This window comes from Sinocyclocheilus rhinocerous, unplaced genomic scaffold (genome assembly GCF_001515625.1).
Source record: "Sinocyclocheilus rhinocerous isolate Xijiao unplaced genomic scaffold, SAMN03320098_v1.1 scaffold357, whole genome shotgun sequence".
NCBI lineage: Eukaryota > Metazoa > Chordata > Actinopteri > Cypriniformes > Cyprinidae > Sinocyclocheilus > Sinocyclocheilus rhinocerous.
The window spans coordinates 594,470-619,644 of record NW_015649568.1 but is presented as its reverse complement, the minus strand read 5'-3'; the positions used below and the strand labels follow the sequence as shown (position 1 = coordinate 619,644).

At 37.5% G+C, this 25,175-nt stretch overlaps 1 protein-coding gene across 1 annotated transcript in view; it reads left to right on the top strand.

Annotated features, from left to right (window-relative positions):
• LOC107710665 (membrane-associated guanylate kinase, WW and PDZ domain-containing protein 2-like) overlaps window positions 1-25,175 on the top strand; it is a 139,737-nt gene that overhangs the window by 36,468 nt on the left and 78,094 nt on the right. Inside the window, exon 3 of the mRNA XM_016515494.1 lies at window positions 24,489-24,608. Coding sequence (XP_016370980.1) covers window positions 24,489-24,608 — 120 coding nt within the window. The remainder of the gene's footprint in view (window positions 1-24,488; window positions 24,609-25,175) is intronic.

Here is a 25,175-nt window from a genome sequence, read left to right as displayed (position 1 = left end):
TACCGATACAGGAGAGAACCAATCAGCTGTGCCATGTGATAATGATGTCATTAGGTCAGATTGAGTTAGACCTATCGAACTGCGCCATCTAGAGTTTCATGCCAGAACTCTGTATTTCAACTTGAAAAAAAAAAGATTGTGTGGACTTGTTCTGTTGTCGTAAGTACCACAATCATGTGAAGTACAACAGAAACTAGACAGCTAGACCCCTCTAAAACCAGCAAAACAGACCAGACAAACAGCTTGGCCAGGATGGGAGACCACTTAACCACCGTAAGCTGATTTATTTCAAAGGAATGTAGGGTCTCTTAAGCCATAAAACCCAAAGATCATGCATGATTCTACGCAGACCGCTACAGGAACCTCAAAGAATATTGTGGCACTATCCTTTCCAAGGACGTCGTTGGATCATGGTATTTTTTAAATGTGGATATACACGCACACTTTGATGAATAAACTGAAAATGAGACAAAAGAAATCCAAATTCACAGTGTATATATATGCTGTGCTAGTAGCACACATATACATAATACTGTATTTGTCTGCTGTATACAAAGTCCTGATAGACTCACACATATACACACAATTTGGATTTTGCAGTGGATAAGCCGTAATTCTTTTCTGTTTCATATATCCTCACAAACTTTCATGCTAAGCTCTGTGACTACTGCTTGGCTTCCTTTCCCAGAGGCAGGCCTGTTCTTCTCAGATAGGTGGAAACAGGCGCAAAGTTTTGTAAGGCTCAGACTAAATATCAGCTCGGACACACAGACTTTACAGCAGAACTGACTCTGCATGCAGTACATGGAGGGCCTCAGTGCAGAGGAAACAGTAAAGTGCGTTTATTACTAGTCCTCTAGAATTCATGATAAAATGGAAGTTTTGAGCCATAGTGGTAGTTACTTTAGTTCAGGAAAACTTTATTATGTAATATGCCTAAGTGTGAAGGAGAATTGAGAGCTATAGCACAGGGGCAAATGGGTCAATTACATTATGCTCTTTTTTGTCATACATATAATTATTTGAATACACATTTTAATTGAATTATTTATTTTTAAAAATGAACTAAAATTAATGCTGATGTTTTTGGAGGGATAAAGCCAATAATGTCAGGGCAGTACAATTGTCATAATATAATATGGAAGATGCAAACACGCATGACCTTTTTGAATCTATGTCAAGAAGTGTTGTTATTGTTAACTAAAACTACTAAAAATCATTTAAAATAAATAAATAACTATTGCCCTGGAACACTTCTCATTTACTTTGAATGGGTGACGTCATGCATTGCCGAACTGAATTGTGGGTCCGTTGGCGTCACGTCACTGGCATTGTTCGCGGCAGAAGTTGAAAATTTCTCAACTTTTCAAGCGCCAACGGAGGCGTCAGCCAATCAGATCGCCTTATGCAACTAGCCTAGCTCAGGCGCTAACCAATTGCGGTCCAATGTAATTGGCTGATGTCACTATGACGATCGCGTCAGCACTAAGCTTCAGACACGCCCTCCATCAAGTGTTGACGCCGATGCCCCGTGTGAATGTATCGCTATATAGCAGCCACTGCACTAGTCATAATTTTTGAGCGAAGGAGACGTAGGCGTTTATCTTTAGCGAAGCAGTGTGGAGAGCCGTTTCTAAACGTGCCGTGGCGCGGCTGGTATAAACACAAGCATTGACTAGAGGGGCCGCGATCAGCTCCAGTGGCCGTGTCGGAGCCGTAATGCGCCGCAGACGTGTGCAGTGTAAATAACGGGTTATCTAAGCATTAATGGCAAGGAAAGCCCCTTATAATATACGCAATGCAGAAATACAACCAAATCACATGAGAAGCTATAATTGTAATCTTCCAAAAATTAGGTCTGAAAAATAGTTTATTTCGGTGCATTGTATCACACGTTAGCTTTTGAAACACATAGTGATATAATGTGACCAACAGTAATGCTAATCTAATGTTTACAGTGCAAAAGCAGTGTTTTAGCACAACTATAGCCAGATCACATGAAAAGCCACAGTTGGAATATTTAGAATCTAGGTCTGAAGATGGATTAGCATCACTGTCTAGCAAAAGCTGTGTTTCCATTACACATTTGCGCAAAACATTTCGATATTTTATAAATGTAGATTAAAAAACAATTGCAAAATGATGGCGTTTCCATTAACCGATGTTATGCGACTAAAACTTTTTCTAAAACTTAAAAAAAAAAAATTTCCTCTCAGCGATAAGTCATGGCGACGGATGTTGGTAGGTTTACGGTACATTCACACGGGGCATCAGCGTTAACACTTCTCATTTACTTTGAATGGGTGACGTCATGCATTGCCGAACTGAATTGTGGGTCCGTTGGCGTCACGTCACTGGCATTGTTCGCGGCAGAAGTTGAAAATTTCTCAACTTTTCAAGCGCCAACGGAGGCGTCAGCCAATCAGATCGCCTTATGCAACTAGCCTAGCTCAGGCGCTAACCAATTGCGGTCCAATGTAATTGGCTGATGTCACTATGACGATCGCGTCAGCACTAAGCTTCAGACACGCCCTCCATCAAGTGTTGACGCCGATGCCCCGTGTGAATGTATCGCTATATAGCAGCCACTGCACTAGTCATAATTTTTGAGCGAAGGAGACGTAGGCGTTTATCTTTAGCGAAGCAGTGTGGAGAGCCGTTTCTAAACGTGCCGTGGCGCGGCTGGTATAAACACAAGCATTGACTAGAGGGGCCGCGATCAGCTCCAGTGGCCGTGTCGGAGCCGTAATGCGCCGCAGACGTGTGCAGTGTAAATAACGGGTTATCTAAGCATTAATGGCAAGGAAAGCCCCTTATACTTGAGAGCAGCCACGTATGAGGTGTTTCTTGGTGGTTATAGTACATTAAAGAATGATCATGTGACTTTTACGTACGCCAGGTGACCTGTAAATGTGAAAAAACGTTACATTGCAGTTTTGCGAAATATTCCTTTTTCGAATTGCCTGAAAAACCACCTCATGTAAGCGTAAAAACTTTTTTGCAATATATGGGAGTTTTTGCTAAATTTACGTGTTTCCATTGGGCGTATTTTCAATTCGCTATTTCAATTTGCGCAGTTTGAAGGGTAATGGGAACACAGCTACTATCTAACACTTCATGCTGCCTCAGTGCGCTAACATGTGAAATTCAACAAGATTACCAGTGTAAATGAACTAGCATGTGATACAATACAACAATAGTAACGTTAAAGCCCAAAGTATACTTCAGTTTTTTATGCGGACGCAAGAGTATGCGTACAGTCAAACGTGCAGCCTTTCAAAGTATACTCCATTTGATAGCGTGCTCTCTAGAAAGCTTCATTTTAGTCCAGCTTCTGTTCTATTTTTCTCTAGAAGTTATGACAGATAAAAATATCTTTGCACTATTTTAAACTAAAGTTGTGGCTCTCTCACAACCCCCTCACACAAGTGCTTGTCAATGAGGCTGTCTGTTGTTGCTGTAGTCTCCGCTATTTTGTTGCTGTCGTTGTTCCGTCTCTTTAGTTTCATTTTCTACTATGAAATAGCGGCCTGGGCCAGTGTTGCCACCTTGTAGAACAACTAATTAGTGCAAAACCAAGTCACTGGGCATGTGCGACCTGCACGTACAACGTATGCATGGTTACAAAAATCGGATGGTGCATGTACAGTACGCGCATACTATTCTGGTGACGAAATTTGCGTCACGCGCACTGTATGCTTACCATCACGTACGCGTAAAAACCGAAGTATACTTCGGTATAATTTTTTTTAAGCCCAAATTATACTTTGGTTTTTACGCATCACAACTTTAGTTTAAAAGAGTACAAAGATAATTTTATCGGTCTTAACCTCTGGAGAAAAATAGAACAGACGCTGGACTAAGATGAAGCTTTCTAGAGCGCCTGCGTCGACCACCTGCTTTCACGCACGCTACAAAATGGAGTATAATTTGAAAGGCTGCGCATTCGACTATACGCATACACTTGCATACGTATACTTTGGGCTTTAGACCGTAAATGTATAGCAAAGCTAACATATAGAAGCCAAGGTTTCAAAAAATACAACATGAAACATGAAAATCCACACCAAAAAATGTCTAAAACTAGTTTTGGCACAATGATAGCTTGTTTATGCTAATTTTTCATGCTAGCATATATAGCCTACATGTACATTATTTTCATCAGACTGTCTGTGTTTGGGTGTAATGCTAACTTAATACATTTAAAGCCCAAGGTTTTTGCAAAAATACAAATTGTGTATCACAATATTAGTTACCAACAATAGATCAAGATAAATAACATGGGTTGTTGCTGCTTATAGGTATACGTATAGCAAGACAGGCTTATACGTATAGCAAGACATCACTAAAGCATGGTGGGTAACTATTTTGTTTTGAAAAATCTTTTTCTCAAAAGCCATTTCTCGCAAAAGCTATTTATGCAGGCTGAGACAAGGTCAACCATAAAAGATCCATAAATACAAAGTGATGTTCATTTTGTCTCCAAACCCTTGTGAATATGAATGCAGTGGTGACAGACATCAGTGCAGAAAGATGCTGGCATTGGATTTGAGATGTATGGCAAATGTTTAATGAATACATTACACAGAGTACTTGATGCTTAATGTGATTTTTCATACATATTCCTGATGTTTGAGTTTCAGCACAAACTGAATATCACAGAGGGAAGAGGAAATGGATCATGCTGCTTTTTGTTTTTAGAGTGCTCTTCTTCATTAGAGGCAAAAGTGGGTATTATCAGAAGTGATCATATTAGCTTAATTGAGGAAGAGTTTTATAACTGCAGTGGAATGTAATCAGGACCTTAAAGGGGTCATATGATGCTGCTAAAAAGAACATTTATGCAAATCTTCCCACATAGTGATGTAGATATGTGGGGGCGTGTTAGAACGAGCCGTTTTAGGTAGGTGTGGCTGACTCTGAACTTTTATAAAGAATATCTCTTTGGATTTGAGACTTTAGTCTTTGCAACTTTACAGATCTTCTTTATGCACCAAAAGCTTGTAACACTCCAAAGAGAAAGGAAAAAATTAAATTGCATCATATGACCCCTTTAATGTCTGGCAGGGGTTTTAACTGTGCCATGCTGGATCACCTAAGCCTGTAAAAAGCATGATTAGGCACAGCAGAAGCCAAAGCAAGCAAGTGTGTGTGTGTGTGTGTGTGTGTTTGCCTATGAAGAGAAAATAGAAACATAAGCTGTATTTGTATCATCACAAGGACTCAGTTAATCCATAATTTTCTCAGGTGGTTTCATTTATTCTTTATTGTCCCTATTGATCCATCTGTATATCCTTCCATCCCCTATCCATCCATCCATTAATTTCTCTACCTGGCCATAAATTCTTCAATCTATCTATCTATTCCTACATCCATCCAGCCATCCATCCATCCATCAATCAGTCTTTCTTTCCATCTGTCCATCAATCAATATCTCTGTCAACCAATCAGTCCATCCACCCATCCATCCATTATTGTCCATCTATCCTATCTATCCATTCATCCATATTATTCATTCATCCACTCATCCATTTGTCCACCCATCCATCCATCTTTACATCTATTCACTTGTTATTCATTCTTTATTCTATTCATCCATCCATTCGCCATCCATCTGTTTGCCCATTCATCCGTCTGTCCGTCCATCCATCTATCCGTCCACATATCTGTTCATCCATCCATCCATGCATCCATACACTTATCAGTTTGTTCATCCATCCATCCATCCGCCCATCCATTTGTCCATCCTTCATCCACCCATCCATCTATCATCATGTATGTCTGTTCATGAATTATCTACCCATCCATTTTTATGTCCTTCTATTCATCTTTCATCCATCCATCCATCAATTTATAATTCTGTCCATCCAACCAGCCATTCATTCATCCATCATACAGCGGTCCTCGAGTGTAATGGAAACCGATACATTATTCATGTGATTGATTTCCCTTAATAATTGCAAAAGAGTTCATCATTGCAGAAATTCCCTCGAGTGTTTAAACAGCTTGTGTGTGTGTTACACTGCTGCAGACGTGCTACAGAAATTACTCTTAAAATAGCATGATTCATGTTATGCCATGTCAGAGTGAATTTGATGCATATATAAATACATATGGTAGATTTACAGTAACACATCTTTTATGTATCAATATGTAAGAAGATGTTGGCAAACTAAAACAACACAAAGAAACATTTGCATTCATAAAAAAAACATGGGAAAGTAATTTGTGCTGCTAAGTGTATTGTCTTTAATTTAGTCTATAGGGAGATTTTATAGGAGATATTTGGGAGATTAATATGCTGTAGGATTTTATACATCTATAAAGAGTCAGCATTTTCAGCTGAAGATACTCCAAATCTTTTGAGAATAAATCATGATATTGGCTCTGTTCCAAATGTCTGTTACATTGTCTTCTTGTCTACATAGGTAGCTACTTTCTAAGACAACATCTTAACCGAAATAGAACATCAAGTGACTGATTTAGAGTAACTCTATTAAGAGCAACCCACACTTACCACACAAAGAAATGCACAGAAGACTCATAGCTCTTATAGTTCATTGCAATAGAGTTTTACGTTAGAATGTTGCTAAGCTAATAATAAAGTACACCACTGTATTCTAAATCTTCTAAAGACATATGATAGCTTTGTGTAAGAAATGGAGCAAAATGTGTTCATCATTCACTGAAATTTTTGGTGCCTGCCGTAGCTGTCAAATCTCATTTGCGCATTTATGTTTCAAACTTGGTTTGTCAAGATACACCACACCTGGTTTGATATGAATAACACCAAAATAGCTTCGTTCTCACATATCTCCTAATCAAATATAAGCTATCTAGGAAGGTAGCTCATTAGGTTTTTAAGCTATTGTTTCTCAGTGTTCCAGAAAATTCTATTTTGTTCAAATGCTTTTTTGCCACATGTCATTGTCCTTTCCCATATGCTGTCCATGCAGGGTTTAGCCAAGGGGAAGGTGACAGTCTTTCCCCCACCATGTGAAAAAAATCACTGTAACTGGATATCCGGCACCAGTGAATGTCTTTTATGGAACCCCCTAAAAGATTCCTATTAAAACCTGTATATGGCCAGAGATGATTTGTCTGTGGGTGAAATTGGATTAGTTGAACTGTAAAGCTTGAGATTACTCTATCTCTCTGGCCGTCCGCCATTAAACAGAGAGGGAGAAAAGAAGAAAAAACTTCAATTGCATTGGTGGAAGTGGTCATGGCGCACACCTTGAGTGGGATCCAATTCATTTTTATGTGGATTTGGCAGTCTGCGGTGGGTAGCGGTTGACTCTAGAGAGAGTTTGGTGTCTGTGAGTATAGCTGATATAGTACTGTAGATAATATAAAGTGTGATGTGATGATATTTTGGGGATTGTATGAGTGTTTTCTGGTTTGACAGTAGTCATGCCTACAAGTGCACCAGTGTCTTGTTGAAAATATTACAGAAAGTAATAGCAGTTCTGTCTACGCTTTCAACATTCAAGCATTTCTTGCTAAATGAGTTGAAAGAGAAAAGACTGGAGGGTGAGAGAAGAAAGAAACGAGTGATACAAAATGAAATAAAGCAAATATGAACATGTAGTGGGTTTCATTTGAATATTGGGTTTGTTAAATATAAAAACAAAATATATATTGTGTGTTTGAGTGGTCCAGACGCTACATTCGTCATTATTCATATGTGAGTTTTTATTATTTATGATTTTTGCACGAACTTCATGCAGAAGATTTTTGTGATGTTTCAGACTTTGGAGGAAGATTTTGTTGTTAATCGTCGTTTGGGCAGTGAGGTGAAAGTACCTGTGAAACAACTAGAATTGTTTAATGACTGTCTTAGTAGTCAAACCTGATCTCGGAATTGTAATATGGAAGATAACATTCTGTGTGAGTCTCAATGAAACTCTCAGGCTCCGTTCTAAACCCTAGTAAGCGGCCTTGCTGTCTTGCTGTCTACATTTTTATAATCTTCATGGAATATAATAACTTTGCTCACAACAAGAAAGTAGAACAAATCGTGTTTCTCATGGGAAGTGCACAATATTTTAAATTCATAATTGTTTTCAGTGAAGTTTGGTGCTAGCATGTCTGCAGCTTTCCCATAGAATTGGGCTACTTCTACACTGTTGCCGCAGACTGTTTTTTAGTCCACTGGTTACCCCACACCCGGGAGCAATTCCGACAGAAGGAACCCCCAACAGAAAAAGAGAGAGAGAAAGAGAGATTGGGCTAGTTTTGATTAGCAGTTGGGCTGGTTTTGTTTTGCAGACCGGGCAACCCACTGAGCTTTGCGCAAGCACCTGTAACCTCTGGTAGCCGGAAATTTCTATTCTATCCCTTTAACCCGATTTTGCTTCTCTGTTTGCGATCAGATTATTTTAAGCCACTAAACTCTGGGAAAGTTTTCAGTGCAATGAACCAGTAAGCGAATGCATTCAAGCAATCAGTCCAAAACAGCGCTAATGTAAAGAAAACAGGATAAATGGTGTATGCTTAATTTCACAAAAAGAGTGTGATTAATCACGATTAAAAAAATGTATCTATTTGACAGCCATAATTTTTAGTCAACATTTCTCTCAACTCCACCCCACCATCTTGAATGAGCTTGAATTGATAGATGCTGCATTAGAATTAGGCCTAAATAATCTCATAAAGCAAAATTATTTTGACTACATGTCTCTCAACCTCTATCAGGTTGACACTGCATGACCTTTCATTATCCTGTGAGAAATGGTTATGAGCAAAATTTACAAGTTTCAAAGAAACAGCAAGTAACACGCTGAATTAAACAAGAAATGTTGAAGTAGGAAGACTGAAATAATATTTTCTTGTAAAACATACTCTAATAATCTTTGTTTTATTTACTATGAAAAATCGTGTTTACAGTGTACTTCCAATGACTTACGTTTGGGTTCTTAGTAGACTTATGCCGGTATTCGGTAATGCGATATATCACGGTAATGAATATGCACGATATTGTTATCGTGGGCACTTCTAAATACCGTGAATAATTATATATTATAAATTATTCCGAATTTTGAATGCATTTTAAGAATACTTTTCCCATCAACTGGTCAAAATGCACAACACCGCTGTATGCTGCGTGAAAGACGCGTGCGCACTCTGATGTAAAGTTAGGTGTGCGTCAGGGAGCGTCATCAGTGGAGCACGAGATGCGGTGATGATGATGATATAAGTGGCGTTGCATTTTAATGTTTTGTTAGTCTAGCCCATGAGACGCACCGCTGCTGCATTATTCATTAAAAATATTAGAGAAATATAGAAGCTCAATGCTGAGAAGATCTCAATTAGGTGAAAACCGAGAACGCATATTCAGCGCATTTTTTTAGATGGACAAATATGACTGCTGCACTCGCGTCTCACACAAGAGATGTAGCCATGCAAAGTTAAAACAGTTTAAACTTTTAGAAAAAGTTTATTCCTTTTCACTGCATCTCATATGTTTTTAAATGCAACCTGTGTGAATGGTGCTTTGGCTCTTTGGATTAAGCAATGCATAAATACATGATGCTGTTTTGTTCATAATTGTTTATGCAATTTACAAAATTATATTTGATTTTTATGAGTTAATTTAGACGTAATGCACGTTTTTATAGAGTTACTTCCTTGCGTTGACAATTTAAATGCGCTGCATTATTTTGTGTTTATTACGCCCTCCTGTGGCCTCGGGAGACAAGACAAAAGTTTCCTTTAGACCTATTTAATCTACATATAACACATTAGAAATTAGATATTTGTTTAATTTTTATTTTGTGTTTGATTGTTAAAACAAAAAATATTTGTTGTTTATCTCAATAAATTGGGTTAATTTAAAAATACAGTGGTTAAATTTAAATATTTGTTTCTATTGCTTTTTGTTTTAAAAAAGGTTATAAAAATGTCAATAATTATCTATACCGAACTATATGAAATATTATATATTTGATACATTTTTTTAGCTATATCGCCCAGCCCTAATTGGGAGGCATATTCCTCCCCAGTGCCCCAACTTCAAATAAGATTAAAGAAAGAGGTAACCAGATACGTTTTAGCCAACCTTGAACATTAAGTTGTTCAAAATAGTTAAAGAATGGCAAAATGAATTGATTTAATTTATATTCTGTTCATATATGTATATATAGCCTATATGTATGCATTCATGTATGTATGTATGTATGTATGTATATGTAATTAAAATATAAAGAATGTCTTATTTATAAAATACAGTATTTTAAACACTTAATTAGTAAACTAGAAAACATGTTTTGTGTGTGTGTGTGTGTGTGTGTGTGGGTGGGTGGCTGTATTTTAAATTTGAATTGTAAGTTCAACATAACCCTTACAACTTGTGAGTACTCAGAAATCCTGTAGCAGTCAATGCTTAATTTATCAGAAAACAGAATTTTCTTTGTTCATTAAAAAAGACGCATGATTGGTGGAGACATTGCACTCCCTTCTAAATGTGAGCCTGTGCATGTAGGTTGCCAATGTTGACAGAATATGAAGTATAATATTCAACGGCACTTCAGTAAGACAGCTCACGGCACCATTCCTTCCACTTTACACACTTGCGTTTACCTTGCATTAGTATTTATATAAACACCGTCTCCAAATCTTTATCTAGCACTCCCAGTAAGCTGCTGAGTTGGTACGGTTTTCTGAGAGCACAGTCTTCGCCCATAGCAAGAAGCGGAGCACCAGAAGGAGGCAAATATGTGAATTATTCATCATGTCACATTATTTATCGTGATTTATCGTGAAACCGGTAATCGTTCCATCCCTATAGCCAGCTAATCCGGATTCATGGTATAGGCCCCAGATATAAAACATAATTAAATGTAAAGTCGTTTTCACAGACTGGTGTACACACAGTACAGATACGCTCTTCACAGTTGTTTATGTCGATGCGTTAAACTCTATTATGTTTTTGCCGAGGTCAAATTGACCCCAGACAGAAACAGAATTGCTATAATTGGTACCTGTCTTATTAGTATATAGCTACTGTATATAAGTGCATGTCTGCTTTGTGATAAAACAGAGGCATACAGATTCAGTAATATCTGCTGGGTTTTGATGAAGTCAGAAGTCACATGACAAGAATTTGAAGGAAAAATAAGACCTTAATTTCATCACTAGGGTCTCTGGGATGCCAAACATTACAGTAAAGTCAAATCTGAACAGAACATGAGAGTTAAAATAGATCTTTTAAATATTTTTACTTGATTATAAAGCACAAAGAAGAACAAATTGTAGGGCCTCATTATATGTGCAAGAGGGGGCCTATATGTATAATTGGCTCTTATTTGCATAATCATCCCCCGCCATTTGTTGTCTCCATATGTTGAGGTATGTATAATTGAAGATGCTGAAAAGCTTTTTTTCTCTGGAAGGGTTTGAAACTTAGATTGCGGTGGTGTTCAGTGATGTTATTTCTTCTCACTCTCTCATTTCATCTCTCGACCCCCTATCCCCCCGCCTCTCATCTCTTCTCCTCCCATCCTCTCACGAGAGGATATGACTGCAGGGCTGGCGGCCTTTAGCTCTAATTGGTGACTCTATTAACTGAAAGAGAGAGAAAATGACAACGTATAAATAGAAGAGACAATGAAGTCTTTGTTTATTATAGCATACAAACACTCGCTGCATGCTCGCACCTTCCCTCTGATTTTAATATGTGCCTTCTCCTAGCATCGGCGAAGCTCCCGTGGGTCAAAAAAAGACATTCAAGCCCGTACATACTAATAATTCCCTCAGACGCTCAGACACGGATGTGCTCGTAAAGCTCAGTGATGCAAATACACAAGAGAACCCTATGTAGCGTCACCTCTGGAGTGAAAGAGGTCAAGTGTTTGATTATTTCATCCATTTGGGTATGTAATTTCCTTAATATTTGACCTTTCTGTCATGGGTTTAAATCGTTTATATCAGCCGTTCTTAACCTTTTTGACTCCAAGGCCCCCATTGTCAAGAACAATAGTCGAAGGTCCAGTTGTTTATGGTTTTTTGGATAAGGATTAAGGATAAAAAAAAATTTTTTTTTAAGTTTTTACAATTTTTACCTGATAAAATATTTTAAAATGTATGTTCATAAAATATATTTATATAAAATGTCCATGGAGTTTTCTTAATTTATATGACTTTTCTAGGTCTTAAAATTGCTCTTTTTTAATTAGGCTACCTCATATATCTGGGTTTTTCTAGACTGTCGGAATCCTGGCTCTTGGTGAGGGGGTGAATTAAAATAAGAAATATATTGTGTTTTAGTTGTTTTAGTTTATTTTTTTGCTTGTCTTGTCTTGTTTTAAATTATTTTAAAACCATTTCGATGCCCTCTTGGTAGTTTGTTGAGGGCCCCTAGTTGAGGACCACTGTTTTAGCTGTTTTGAATGAAAACCAATGCTGTAACTGACCCCTTTGAGACTGTTTTTAAGGTATGGTTCACCCCAAAAAAAATTCAAATTCTGTGATCATTTATTCATCTTTTTAAATCCTGTTTGCATTGCTTTCTTCCATGGAGCACAAAAGGAGATATTTTGAAGAATGTTAACACTGTGTTTTTCATCCGACGGAACCATATAGTGAAATTGTCAAGCTTAAAAAAATGTATAAATTCATAAAAGTGTTCAATATGACTCATGCTTCAAGTCTTCTAAAACCATATGATTTGTTTTCCATATCTCTGACCAGGCTTTGTGCATAGCTTCTATGGATAATCGCACGCCCTTGCGATATGCATATTGCGATATTTGCATTTGCGATATTTCGATAATTTCGATATATCGTGCAGCCCTAATACTTAGATTGACTCACATGGATCTCTCTCTCTCAGTCTTGCCACAGTAATATTTACAGAGGATTAGATTGACAGCAAAGCATCTGATCTTGGATCAGGCCAACATTCATTCAACACATTCTGATGCCCAGAGGCTGTGGCACATGCTGACTTCATCCCTCCCTCAAGCTCTCTCTGTGTTCGCTCTGTCTTTCATCCCTTTCTCTATTGGCCTCTCGCTCTGAGTCACGTCGTCATCTCATATTATGGAAACGATGCCATTTCCAGTTTTATAAGGTGGATTTTAAAGGAAATTTGTGACTTTCAGCATTCTTTGGATAAATAATATGTTAGGTTTTTAAGAAATTGCTTGTGCCATCTCCAGCTTAAATTAATACATAATATATGTTGGGATATGACTAACCTTCAGAAAGGTAGTGGTTTACAGTTTTGCATTTTAATTTCACCTTATCTTAGTACAAGATAGTTCTTAGAAACAAAATGTATTGATGATATTTATACTTATATCCACTTTTCAGTTATCATTTGTTTACATAATCATGGTAACGGGACTGACATTTTAGGATCATCCATTTCTGAGACGTTAAATTGCCCTTAAAGAGTTCACTTCTTGAATGATGACAAATGGATGTTGTCATACTTTTTAGTATATGGAGTAGTTTAAAAATATGGTAACAAGGTTGATGCAATACATGGATCTTTATTTATTTTAATGTTACTTGCTCAATAATTCAGCATGTTAAAATGTTTTTCGAAGGACCTAGTGGCACTGAAGACTGGAGTAATGGCTGCTGAAAATTCCGTTTTGCCATCACAGGAATAAATGACATTCTAAAATTTTTAAATACAATCAAAATAGTATTGTTTTTACTGTTTCATATCTCATACCTTAAACAAAAACATTAAAAACATTAAAAAAAAAAAAATCTTGCAGGCCTCAAACTTTGAACGGTAGTGTCAATGTTGAAAAAAATGTTGAAAAAAATGTCTAGATTAACATATAGTAAATTTGCTAGCAATTCGTTGCTTAAAATCATTTTTACTCGTACTGTATAAAGATACTCGTTTTGTAGAACGACCCATCTGCTGTATGTCTAATGCTTCCTGTTGGAGAACTGCTGTTTTCCACATCTACAGATGAGCAGGCGGAAACATCCTGGGACGCCCACTGCACCTTCTCACCCTCTCCCGGATGGCATGAGATTAAAGGAAGGGGGTCAGACAGATTGAGAGGTTACAGCTCAGATAAGATCAGAACTGTGTTCGCTGTCAAAGCGCTTCATATTGCATATTTTTTCCAAGCTCTTCCTTCTTTTCCTCCACTAAGCTGTGAGCTCAGATGCTTGGATGCCTCTGAAGTGGGAGGAAAGCAAAGCTTTTTTGTCAACATCCAAAAAGGTAAACAAGGAAGGGAGAGATATGAAACATGAGAGATCAAACATGCGATTGGAAAGAACACACCCCACCCATCACCAGAAAGCTTGGAAAAAAGCTGTGCGTGTCAAAGAAGCTACAGGGTTGTTTTATAAGGACATAAAACATTATGCACCTGCATAGGGGTACATACAGCTTGTTTTTAGATGTAGTCTTTTGCCTAGGTACAAAGTGTTAAATGTTGCTTCTCTGATTGTTTACACAGATCTTCTTTGTTTTTGTGCTTGTGTGCGTGCTTTTGTTTCTATGAGGTTTGCGATGTATATTCTGTCAGTCAAGATTAAGTATATACAAATAGCATAAGAGCTGCAGAATATCTTTGTGTAGGTTTCATTATATTCTGCCTTGTGTTTTGAAATTGGTGTGGGTGTGTAAGTTAGTGATAGCATAATTGAATCAAGGCTGCTAGCACAAAGTTTGCTGGTTCAGTTCCACAACCAGCTGGGATTTTCGTAGTAAATATTTAAGTAGCTATAATTCACAAAAATTATTTTTTTATAGTGGGTTCCGGTTCAACTGTGTGAGTGAGGGTTGTATTTGTTTGATAGGACAGTTTGTAGGCGTATGATGACTAAATAAGAGGGCCAAGAGACACTATCATTCCCTCATGTCTCAATTGTGTTTGCTTCGTAAGCATCTTTTGAGATTCGCCGAAAAACCCACTGAGGGGATTGCATCGCCCATTTTGAAAGTAGCCTCAGGCTATCAGTCGTAGTAGAGGGTGTCTGAAAAAGCCACAAATCTATATGAATTATTTATATCAATGCATCTGTTATGGTAGATTCTCAACTGTGGTTTTTAACGCACAGAGTTAACAAATAGACAGTGAAATATTGCAGTAATGTTTTCTCTTCCTCCCTCCACTTCTTTCCTTCCTCTCTGGCATTAATAATACCAGTATGTCAATACACCTCTTGGAGGTGTAGCTAATAATGGATTTCTTGGGAAGGCAGGGCTGTTACCATTTCAACAGGCTAGCAGGGCGATTTGCTGGCTCTGAAATCAATCTTGCATGTCCACTATCAATCCCTGTGAAGCACAGTACTCTGACATCCTTGAACTTCTGATTTGTGGCTTTTTACCAGTTGAAAGAGCTCAAACACATTGTTAATCTTGTTTGTCTTTCCTAGCTTCGTTGAGAACAAAACCACCGGTGTGCCTCAGGGGTAAATATTAGGCCCAATACTATTGTAAATTATTTACTTTTTCCTTTTACTGAATGCTCATCAATTGAGTTTTTCTCAGGCTCATGATAGTGAATCTTTAAATTATATCTATACCTCTCTGCTTGGGTGTAATTTGGGCTAAGTGCATTGAAAGCAAGTTTTTAACTGTGCATCTCAAAAGTCCCATATACCCTGTTTTTATTTATAGCTGTATCCGGGGGTAATCCAGCCTCATACACAGCATTAGAAGGACTTTTCTGCTTTCTAACTGACTAATGGTCAGATTAGGTAGGGCACAATGGACCTCGCTGACATGGCCTCTTGCAGTGATAACAGATGGATTACGAATTGAAATGGGACAGGCAGAGCGGTAGTACTGTGAAAACATTGCCTCAGCCGATTGGAATGAGATCAGTATCGCTATGAATGACAGGTCTCACAAGCTCGGTTCCAAAATATAGTGACCGCCTTTGCTGTCTACTTAATACACAGACAGCTACACTCTAAGGTAGCATCTTAAATAATATGGAACCTTATAAGTGACGGGTTTAGATCGCTATTTATAGGCAGCAACTCTGCATGGTGCACAAATCACAACTCTTACTTGGGGCGCACAGGATATTTGTCCCAATGTGACCTTAACATGTTGCTAAACTAATAATTTATATATATCCTCTTCAAAATCATTCTAATATGTTGATTTGGTGCCCAAAAACATTTCTTTTTATTATTAGTTGAAAATGGTTGTACTGCTTCTTTGATTATCAAAGAAGGGTCCCGAACATGACATGTGAAAGAAAAGGGAAAAAAAATAAATAATAATAATATATCACCAAAAATGTACAATTTGTTCTCATGACTTACTAATACACTAAAGCACGATTGAATCCGTCTCCTCGTTTTAAGTTAATTGTAAGCACGATTTAGTAATTCATTACCCCGTTTTATGCAATTCCGTTCTGTTCGTTGAATGATTCGTGAAAAGCTTAATTTACCCTCTTTGTGAACAGGCTACATCCAAGTTACAGTCCTGTATTCATAATTTTATGAATTTTTTATATTTGAGAAGCAAATTGCAAAAGATATTAAGATTTATTTATCAGAGAATTTATGTATTTATTATTTTTCTTCCCCATTAGTATTTTTTTCTTGTTTTATAAAGCAGACAAAATTCAAAGTTTATGCTTAAAGCAATTTGTCAATATGATGCAAAAAAAGTATAGTCTCTGAAGTTATTTTTATTTTTCTCAAGGAAAACAAGACGAAAAATACTAACTGATACTATACTGACTGATTGAGTGATTGATTGTTTTATTTATTAGTCATCTAGATAAATCTTTGCATTGGGAACACACCTATGATGACTCTTTCTTCCATGCCTCCTCCTCAGCTTCCTTCTATTTCATTGCTTCACCTATCATTGCTATTGCTTGCTCCTCACTTCTTCCAGTACATCCTCCCTGTTTCACTTCATCAGACCACCATAGTCCAATCAGAAAGCGTTATTACAGTCCATATCTTATAATCTTGCCAGATTAGTACCGCCTTTCCACAGTAAATGGGTTGGTGATTGTGGATTGAAATTGCCAGTTCCTTTTGCAAGGCATTTAATAACAAGCTGTAATTTCCCCTGATGAATCACAGTGCAGTGTTGTCATATTGGTCTCATATACAGGAGGCAGAAGAAGTAGGTCACCGTCTTTTCTCATCACAAGCCACATTCTCTGCAAGGGATTACTTGCAGTGGCACTTTCATACATGGGCAGGACAGGATTTGGACCCTTGGAAGCTGTAAGGCTGATTTTCCTTAATGTTTTTGGATGGTGACCGTATGTGCCGTGACTTTGAGGGGCAGGACAGGAGTTGCCTGAAGTCTTTCTTTAGAGTCTGTCACATCGCAATGGCTAGTCCTTAGATCAAGAGACGTAATCTGCTATCTCCCAGCAAGACCAGACAGAGACACTTAGGAATCAAGTTCAAGGAAATGAGATGGGGTCCATATTGCAGGAATTAGGAAGTGTCTGGAGGCATCCTTTGGGTTTGGTTAGTGCTCCATCCTGATCTTGGTTTGGTTGCCAAGATGATTCATAGCACCCAGCCAAAACACAGAAGCATGCCACAGAAAGCTGCACAAACCCCGTGCTATACCAGCTCTCCTGAAGAACAAGCACAATGACTATACAGGCTTCTTGCATGGCCCGGTGCCTACTAACACAGTAACAGTAATCCTCTTGGATCCAAGCAAGATAATCACATGCACAAGACAACAGAGAAAAAATCCAGAAGTGATGGATTTCCAGCTAAGCACCTCACATCTTTCCTCAAATGCAAACACAGCACATGCTTGCTCATACAGTATGAATTTCTGCACATGTTCTTCTGCATTAAGCATTCTGTTTGTGGCCCCCCACTGATTTCAACCTAGTTACATTTTCATGTTGTTAAATTATCTTCTGAAACCGGAGCAATGGCCTAGTGGTTGGCTCACATGCTCCGTCACATTGTGTTGTGGAGCTTGTGCAGACATCGCAAGTTCAAGTCCCATTTCTTGTCATTTCATGTGCTTTCTACTATCTCTGTCAATTAAAATGGTGAATATGTCTGTCTATGGAAAGTGAAGGCCAACTTTGTTGAGATAGGTACAGTAATACAAAACTATCCTTTATAAATAAATCTTATCCTTTACTTATCCTTTAAATTCCATCAGTCACTGTGACTATGAAACTCTCATGTCCTTGAATTTTTCTAAGTTCAAACACATTGTTAATCTTATTTCCTAATTTCATTGAAAAACAATCAGCGGTGTGCCGCAGGGGTCGATTATATCCCCAATTCTATTGTAAATTATTTACTTTTTTCTTTTAGTGAATGCTCAGTGTTCTTGATTTTCTCAGGTCTATGAATTTTTAAAGCATATTTATCTTGAAATTTACATAGAGAAATTGTGTTGAAAAAAAATATTAATTTGATATTATAACTGTCCCAGCTATTCAAAACTGGGATTGCTATACCAAAAAAAAAGGGGGATTAGTATCTTTGCAAAGGGTCTAATTGGTTATTGGGTGTAAGTTCTACAGTAAATGCAAAAAGGCCCAAAACAGTCTAAATTCCTTTTCCATTATGTGTATTAAACCATTTTCACTCCATAGTTACAAGCAACAATTTATAAAGCACCAACAAACAACCTCACCCAGGGCTGACAAAAAGAATAAAATTAAGCAATGAAACAACATCCAGTGGAAATGTGCAAAGGCTTGAATGTGAAATGTCCCATAATCTGTAGATTAGCCAAACCAGTACAGGTCAATGGTTGTAGTTCATGAATAAATCAACTGTCTTATCTGATGATTAGATGATTTCTGTATTTGTAGAAGTCCTTGAAGTAGGGGGCCAGGAACGCTTTGGGTATAATCCTTGAGCATTTGCAATAATGCACTCAAAAGAACTCCACAGTTGTGCATCCACACAGCAACATGGTTGTAAACATGCTAGCCTCAGCATGCATTGCGACAATTAATCACAAGAAGAGGCAAAACAAGAAAATCCTCTAGAAAAGAGAACAACCAGTCAGAGTCCATAAACCAAACAAACATGGTATACAAATCATTGCAAAATAACCTTCATAAGCTTTCACCAAAGCCTACAAAAAATACAACAATGGGTGACATAAAACATCAAACTTACGGTTGAGCAGCAAACAAAATGTTTCTCAAACCAGGATTGTTTGTAGCACAGCAAGAAACCATGTGGAGTTCAAACTGAGTCTCTCTCTCACTCTACTGCTTCCTTCCTTTATACAGAAATGGTAGAGCTACTAGGGCCACCTAATGGTCCGGAAGAACATAGCACGCCAAGATAATACAAAATGAACCTTGTGACAGGCTATGACTGTTACAATATTGTGATATTTAAAATTTTATTGTTGAATTTCAAAAGAAATAATCATGTTTCAAGGACAAGACATGTGTCTTTCAAGAAATTGTTACAAATTGGCCCATTTTATTACACGTCAAAAAGCCCCTCTTAAAACTTGCAAAATCTCTTAAACATTCTCAAAAATACCATAAATATTTAGCCTCTAAAAATATTAATGTATCTTAAAACTAGACAGAAATGCCTACAATAAATTTTTATTATTTTTTCCAATACATTTTGCTTGTTTCAAGAGGAAGATTTGTTCCAACGCATTCATCATTCACTGAGATACAAGCCTTTTGAAAAGCAGTAGTTGTTTATGGAGAATATAATAATAACCCAAGGAATGAGCTATCATGTCCATGCAGTGGAAATTGAGACCTCCTAGCTTATATGAAGCACATACTGTTCTTGTTACATGTCTTATGAGACTGTGAGCCCATTCCAGAACATAGCCCACGTGCCATGTTTTCAAAGAAACGCCAAGCCCAAATCCTTCACTCCTCTGTTCGTTTTCTACCTTGCTTCAGCAAATGTGCAAAGGCACTATTTCCAGATAGTATTTTCCTCACCCCACCCCCACCCCCCTTCTTCTCTGCAGGAGATATTGAAGTACATTTTGTACACAGGAAGATGATGCCACTTCCAAGTGGACAATACTGAGGACAAATAACTAGCCGTCTAGCTGTATGCCTTTTTTGCAAATCGCTGCAGCCCATGATTGCTCATGTGGAAAGAATCACTTTTTTCTCTTCCTCTAGAGGTTGGTAAACTGGAAAGCACTTTCTGACTTAAGCTGAATTAGATGTAAATTGGTTAAAAGCTTGATTATGAAAAACACTCTAGAGGGAAGCTCAAACTTAATAAAAGGATCGTATTTTACATTGTTTTTCCTAAGTATTATCCCGTGATATATGTCTATTATCTGCACTAACTTGTTAAAGTCCATGACAAATTAACATTGCCTAATGCATTGAACTCTTTGGAACAAAGGACTAATGGACGATATGCATAATAATTAGGTGACACAAAAATCTACACAAGATGCTAGAGAGACCTATCTTGTGTGTATCTAGACATAATGAGTTGTATGGCTCAGTGTTAATAGCATATTGACAGTGTGCTTTCAGCTTTCTGGCTGCATACCTCCCTTTCATCTTTAACGCTTCGGAGTGCCATACAGTAGCACTTGTGTTTACAGGTGTGTTGAAGTCTTGAAGTGAGCCAAGTGAAGGAGCTGTAAAACATCAACCTGGACTATTAGCGTGATGGAATTTAGACAGCTAGAAAAGCATTAGTAGCACAGGAGTTCACAAATATGAGATGACCCAGACTTCAGTATTATGAGGAAAATTAGTTACATTTGAAACTGGAAGCAATTCACCTGTGTTCCCATGAGATCGCACTGTCATCGTGAAAAGCACCCACTGGATAGCATGGCTAATTATAGCTGTCCAGCATCAAAGGTCCACTTTGAAATTAGCATAGACACTCTCAGAAAAAAATATATATAATATATTCAGGTAATAATATTTACCTTTAACCTTAAAACTGACTTGTATGTTCCATAGAGTCACTGGGTCATGTTCACTAATAATTGACTAATTCACACACACATATTTGTTCTTAATCTTGTGGTAATGTTAATGAATTTGGCTTTTTTTAATTAACCAACTTTGCCCGAGGTTAGTCATTTGTATAAACACACCAAAATTATCTCCATACAGGGACTTTACACACAACCTTTCTTTACTCTCAGCAACCTTAAAAAGCTTGTGTCTGATGAAATACATATTTAATAAGGTAAAAAAATTTTTTTAACATTTATAAGGCCACCAAGAGTGATTTTTTTGTTTGTTTGTGTGTGTTTAGTTGTTCCTGTGTTTTAAAAAAAAAAGTAGAATATGAAAGTTGTTGATGAATCATGAATTGTTTGTGAAAATGTTTGTATGCAGATATCATGGATAAATTTGTACTCACGTGTGGTTAGTGTTTAGTTAGTTAGCATAGCCACGTAAGCCTCTGCTGCGAAATGTTGTAACTTTACAGTCGTTCCCATTTAAAATTGACCATGTATTGATGAAAAGCGTCTTTGCTACATGACAGTCACAGTCAACAGTCACTGACGATGTCTGCTATTCTTTAGAAAGCCAGTGAGAAATGTTTTCTGTGAGCATCCAGCTACAGTTTGTATCAGCTCAAGATTGATTGATGCGCATCTCGTCAACAAAGCCTTTCTGCCAAGGTAGCTGCCTCTCCTGAGAAGAAATCACTGGCGTTGAGATCGATCCATCTTCCAGCAATTTGCTTTTCTTATTTAAAGTATGATTTATCAACAAATTGAGCTTTAAGACGATGTTGGCAAGCGATTTAATGGTCGTAGTGGATTCATTTTCTTTTCATTATGTTATTACACGCTTGGGTAGCCGGCGGTATTGTGAGATATTCTAGTTGTCGTGATGAGGCAGTCTTTGCGCAGTCTTCAGTCAAAGCTCGCCCCGAGAAGACATGGGTCGTGAGAGTGGAGACGTTCCATTTGCCCCTATTTCCTGTGACCTGTCATTAGCATGCCCATCATAGGCTATCACGGTGGAAAGACACCCGGCTCTGGGGCTTGTTGTCATTGTGTAGCTATTGATTGATAGATGATGAGAGATGATGTGAGTTTCAAACACTAGTGACAGCTTAATGACTGTGCAGGGCTCCTTTTGGGCTTCCATAGTGCAAATCTATGCTGTCAGATGTGGTTTTTAAACTGCTTGTAGTTGTATTTTGATTGCTGTGAACTGGTATTTGGTAGGTCAGGTAATGGATGAGAGTGTCACCGCTTGACGTCGGCCAGTATTTGGACAAAAACTGGGTACAGGAATTTCTATGTTGTTTGCTTCTAATATTAGGCCTTTATGTGTGATACTTGGGTTTATGGGAACCGGTGAGTAAAGGTTTTTAGAGTTGTTAAAGTTAAAGAGTCAATGATAAAGAAGAAAGTCCCAAAAAATCTTTTAAAATTCAAGTTTAAGTTCTTAGAATTACTATAGCATTCTGGTTGGTTTCATATGGTTTCATTTTCAAGAAGTTTAAAATTAATAAATGCAATGCAGTCGTGTCTAATGATGCTGTGTGTGGTGAGAAATGGTAAATTTATGAATTAATAATAAATTAAAATAATAAATATCATTCACTTCTTATGTCACATCACATGACATTTTACAGCCTTAACTAACCTTGGCTTGTCATAAAAAGGTTAATTTATTTGATATTTTTAAGACACTTGTTGACCTTTTAATAAAAGATATCCAGAACTCTTTAATAAGATTTTCTTATCATCAGGCTGTTTTCTTTATTATGATATCAGGACAGTTTTACCACCCTGACATTTTTTTTACTTCTTGCCCTTCAAAAAAAATATCAAAAAGAAATTAAAATATTCTTATCAGAGAAGAGGTGTTCGAACCATTCTATGTTTAAATGACATTTTTAATTTGTTTTTGAATAAATGAATAGATACTGAAAATAATGAGCGTCATGTATTTGACCCTGGAGTCTTTCAGGTGTTTACTGTTGGCACTCCCGCAGTGAGCTCCCTTAACATGCAGAGTTTAGAAATACCCCAGTGCTTTCTCAGCTAGCAGCAATTAGCACAAACTCCTTGCTGGCTAATTACAGCTCTGCTACATGCAGGATGCAGGAATACATTAACACTTCAGTTTGTCATTTTAACACATTGCTTAATGTACATACACTTTGAACTGTTCTCATTGTACTCTCAGTGAGGGGTGGTGTGCGTTGATTTCTTTTTAAATAGCTTGGAAATTGTTAGCAGTTAAGGTAGTAAAAATGGATGTTAAGCATTTTACCACCACACACTTTTCTAACTGTTTTAGGCTTGTTTAGCTGGTCTCCCAACCTGACCAAGCTGCTGTTCATCTGGTCGGCCAGCTGTTATTCTAGCCTGGGGTGCGCTCCCAAAAGCAGCTATGGTCTCAAGTTCCATCATTACCAACAGAGTTCAATGGAACTTGCGACCATAGTTTGCTAACAGTGCTGTAGGGAAATGCACCCCTGAGCAACTAACAAGAGCTTAAAAGCCCTGTAAAATTATAGTAGCAAACCTGACTAGCTTGGTGGCTAGCTAAGACACAGCATACCACCTTAGACTATTTAGGGATGCCCGATTATTCTCCTGGCGGACCAACATCCTGCAAAGTTTACCTCCAACCCTGAATAAATACATCTGAACCGGGTAATAAAGGTAATTTGGAGTGCTAGAGACTTCCAGACAGTAAGTTGGGCACACCTGGTTCAGTTTAAACTGATTTTAGCATCCTAGTCTCATAACAAGGGTAAAATGGATGCCAACTAATGTTATAGTGGTGCTACATGACAAATGCCATAAGAGAATGTTTTGCTGTGAAAGTGTTATTAGACTTGACTTGGCTTGGACGTGAATTCTTATCATACACTAGCAGTCAAACACCATTTTTTTTTTTAAATCATGTATAAAACAGTACGTTTAATATGCTTTAAAATGTAATTTATTATAGAAAAACTTTAATTTATTATAAGCTGCTTAATAATTTTGTAATTTTGAAACAGATACATTGTGATATTTTTTTTCAGAATTGTTCATGAACATTGGGTTCAATGAACCGCATTTACTTGAAATAGAAATATCATCATATATGTCTTTATTGTCACTGTGTCTTTGCTGAATAAAAGTATTTCTTCTTTCTTTTAGAATGATTATTAGAGTGATTAGAATTATTTCTGAAGGATGATGTGACACGGAAGATTGGAGTAGACAGTTTTTGTTTTTTGTTTTTTACATTTTTGGAAAACACCATTTCTCCAGGCTTGTATGTTTCATTTTGTATGAACGAGATTGCGTTATTATTTTCACCTTAAAGCCTCAAAACCCTGACATTTTGTTTTTCTTCCTTCCTTATTCTTTTTTTCTGTCTGACAGACTGTCAGACAGCACATGTGGCACTCTGTATATAAATGAAGTAAACCAGTTAGCCGGAAACCTGTTCTGTTTGGCTCATGTTGAGCTTTGCTATAAAAACCTCTTTTTTTGTTGTTGGATGAACTTTCTAGCTGCTGATTAAGCACATGGCACAAACCCTTATAGGACTCGCTGACCTGAACTAACTCCTGCCTTTCTCTTTTCTCTGTAGGTACAACCAGACAGCCTAAAGAAGGAGAGGTTCCGGGAGTAGACTACAACTTTGTGACCGTTGAGCGGTTTGTGGAATTGGAGAGAAGTGGAGCTTTGCTGGAAAGTGGAACTTATGAAGGTAAATTGGCCAGGTTGCACAACCACATATTATGTTTTTGCCCCATTATCTCATTGCTACCATTATGGATTGGATTATGTCCTAAAATAAACCAACCAATTAAGTATTGAAGTGATGGTTTTTGTGCTGTGTACATAAGTAATACCTCAAATCAAGTTTCTTGAGGTGAAGTGAGCTATTACTATTACTACTCTAAGCCATTTTTAACCTAGTGAATGGCAAAATCAACTAAATAATCCCATATACTTACATTTAAGGAGGGAATGGTGTCATATTTAAAGGGGTCATATGATGTTGCTAAAAAGAACATTATTGTATTTGGTGTAATGAAATGTGTTTATGCGGTTTAAAGTTCAAAAAACACATTATTTTCCACATACTGTACATTATTGTTTCTCCTCTATGCCCCGCCTTAATGAAACGCGTCGATTTTTACAAAGCTCATCGTTCTGAAAGGCGAGGTGTGCTCTGATTGGCCAGCTATCCAATGCGTTGTGATTGGCCGAATACCTCAAGCGTGAGACGGAAATGTTACGCCCCTCACCATACTGTGATGCCTGCCCTGTC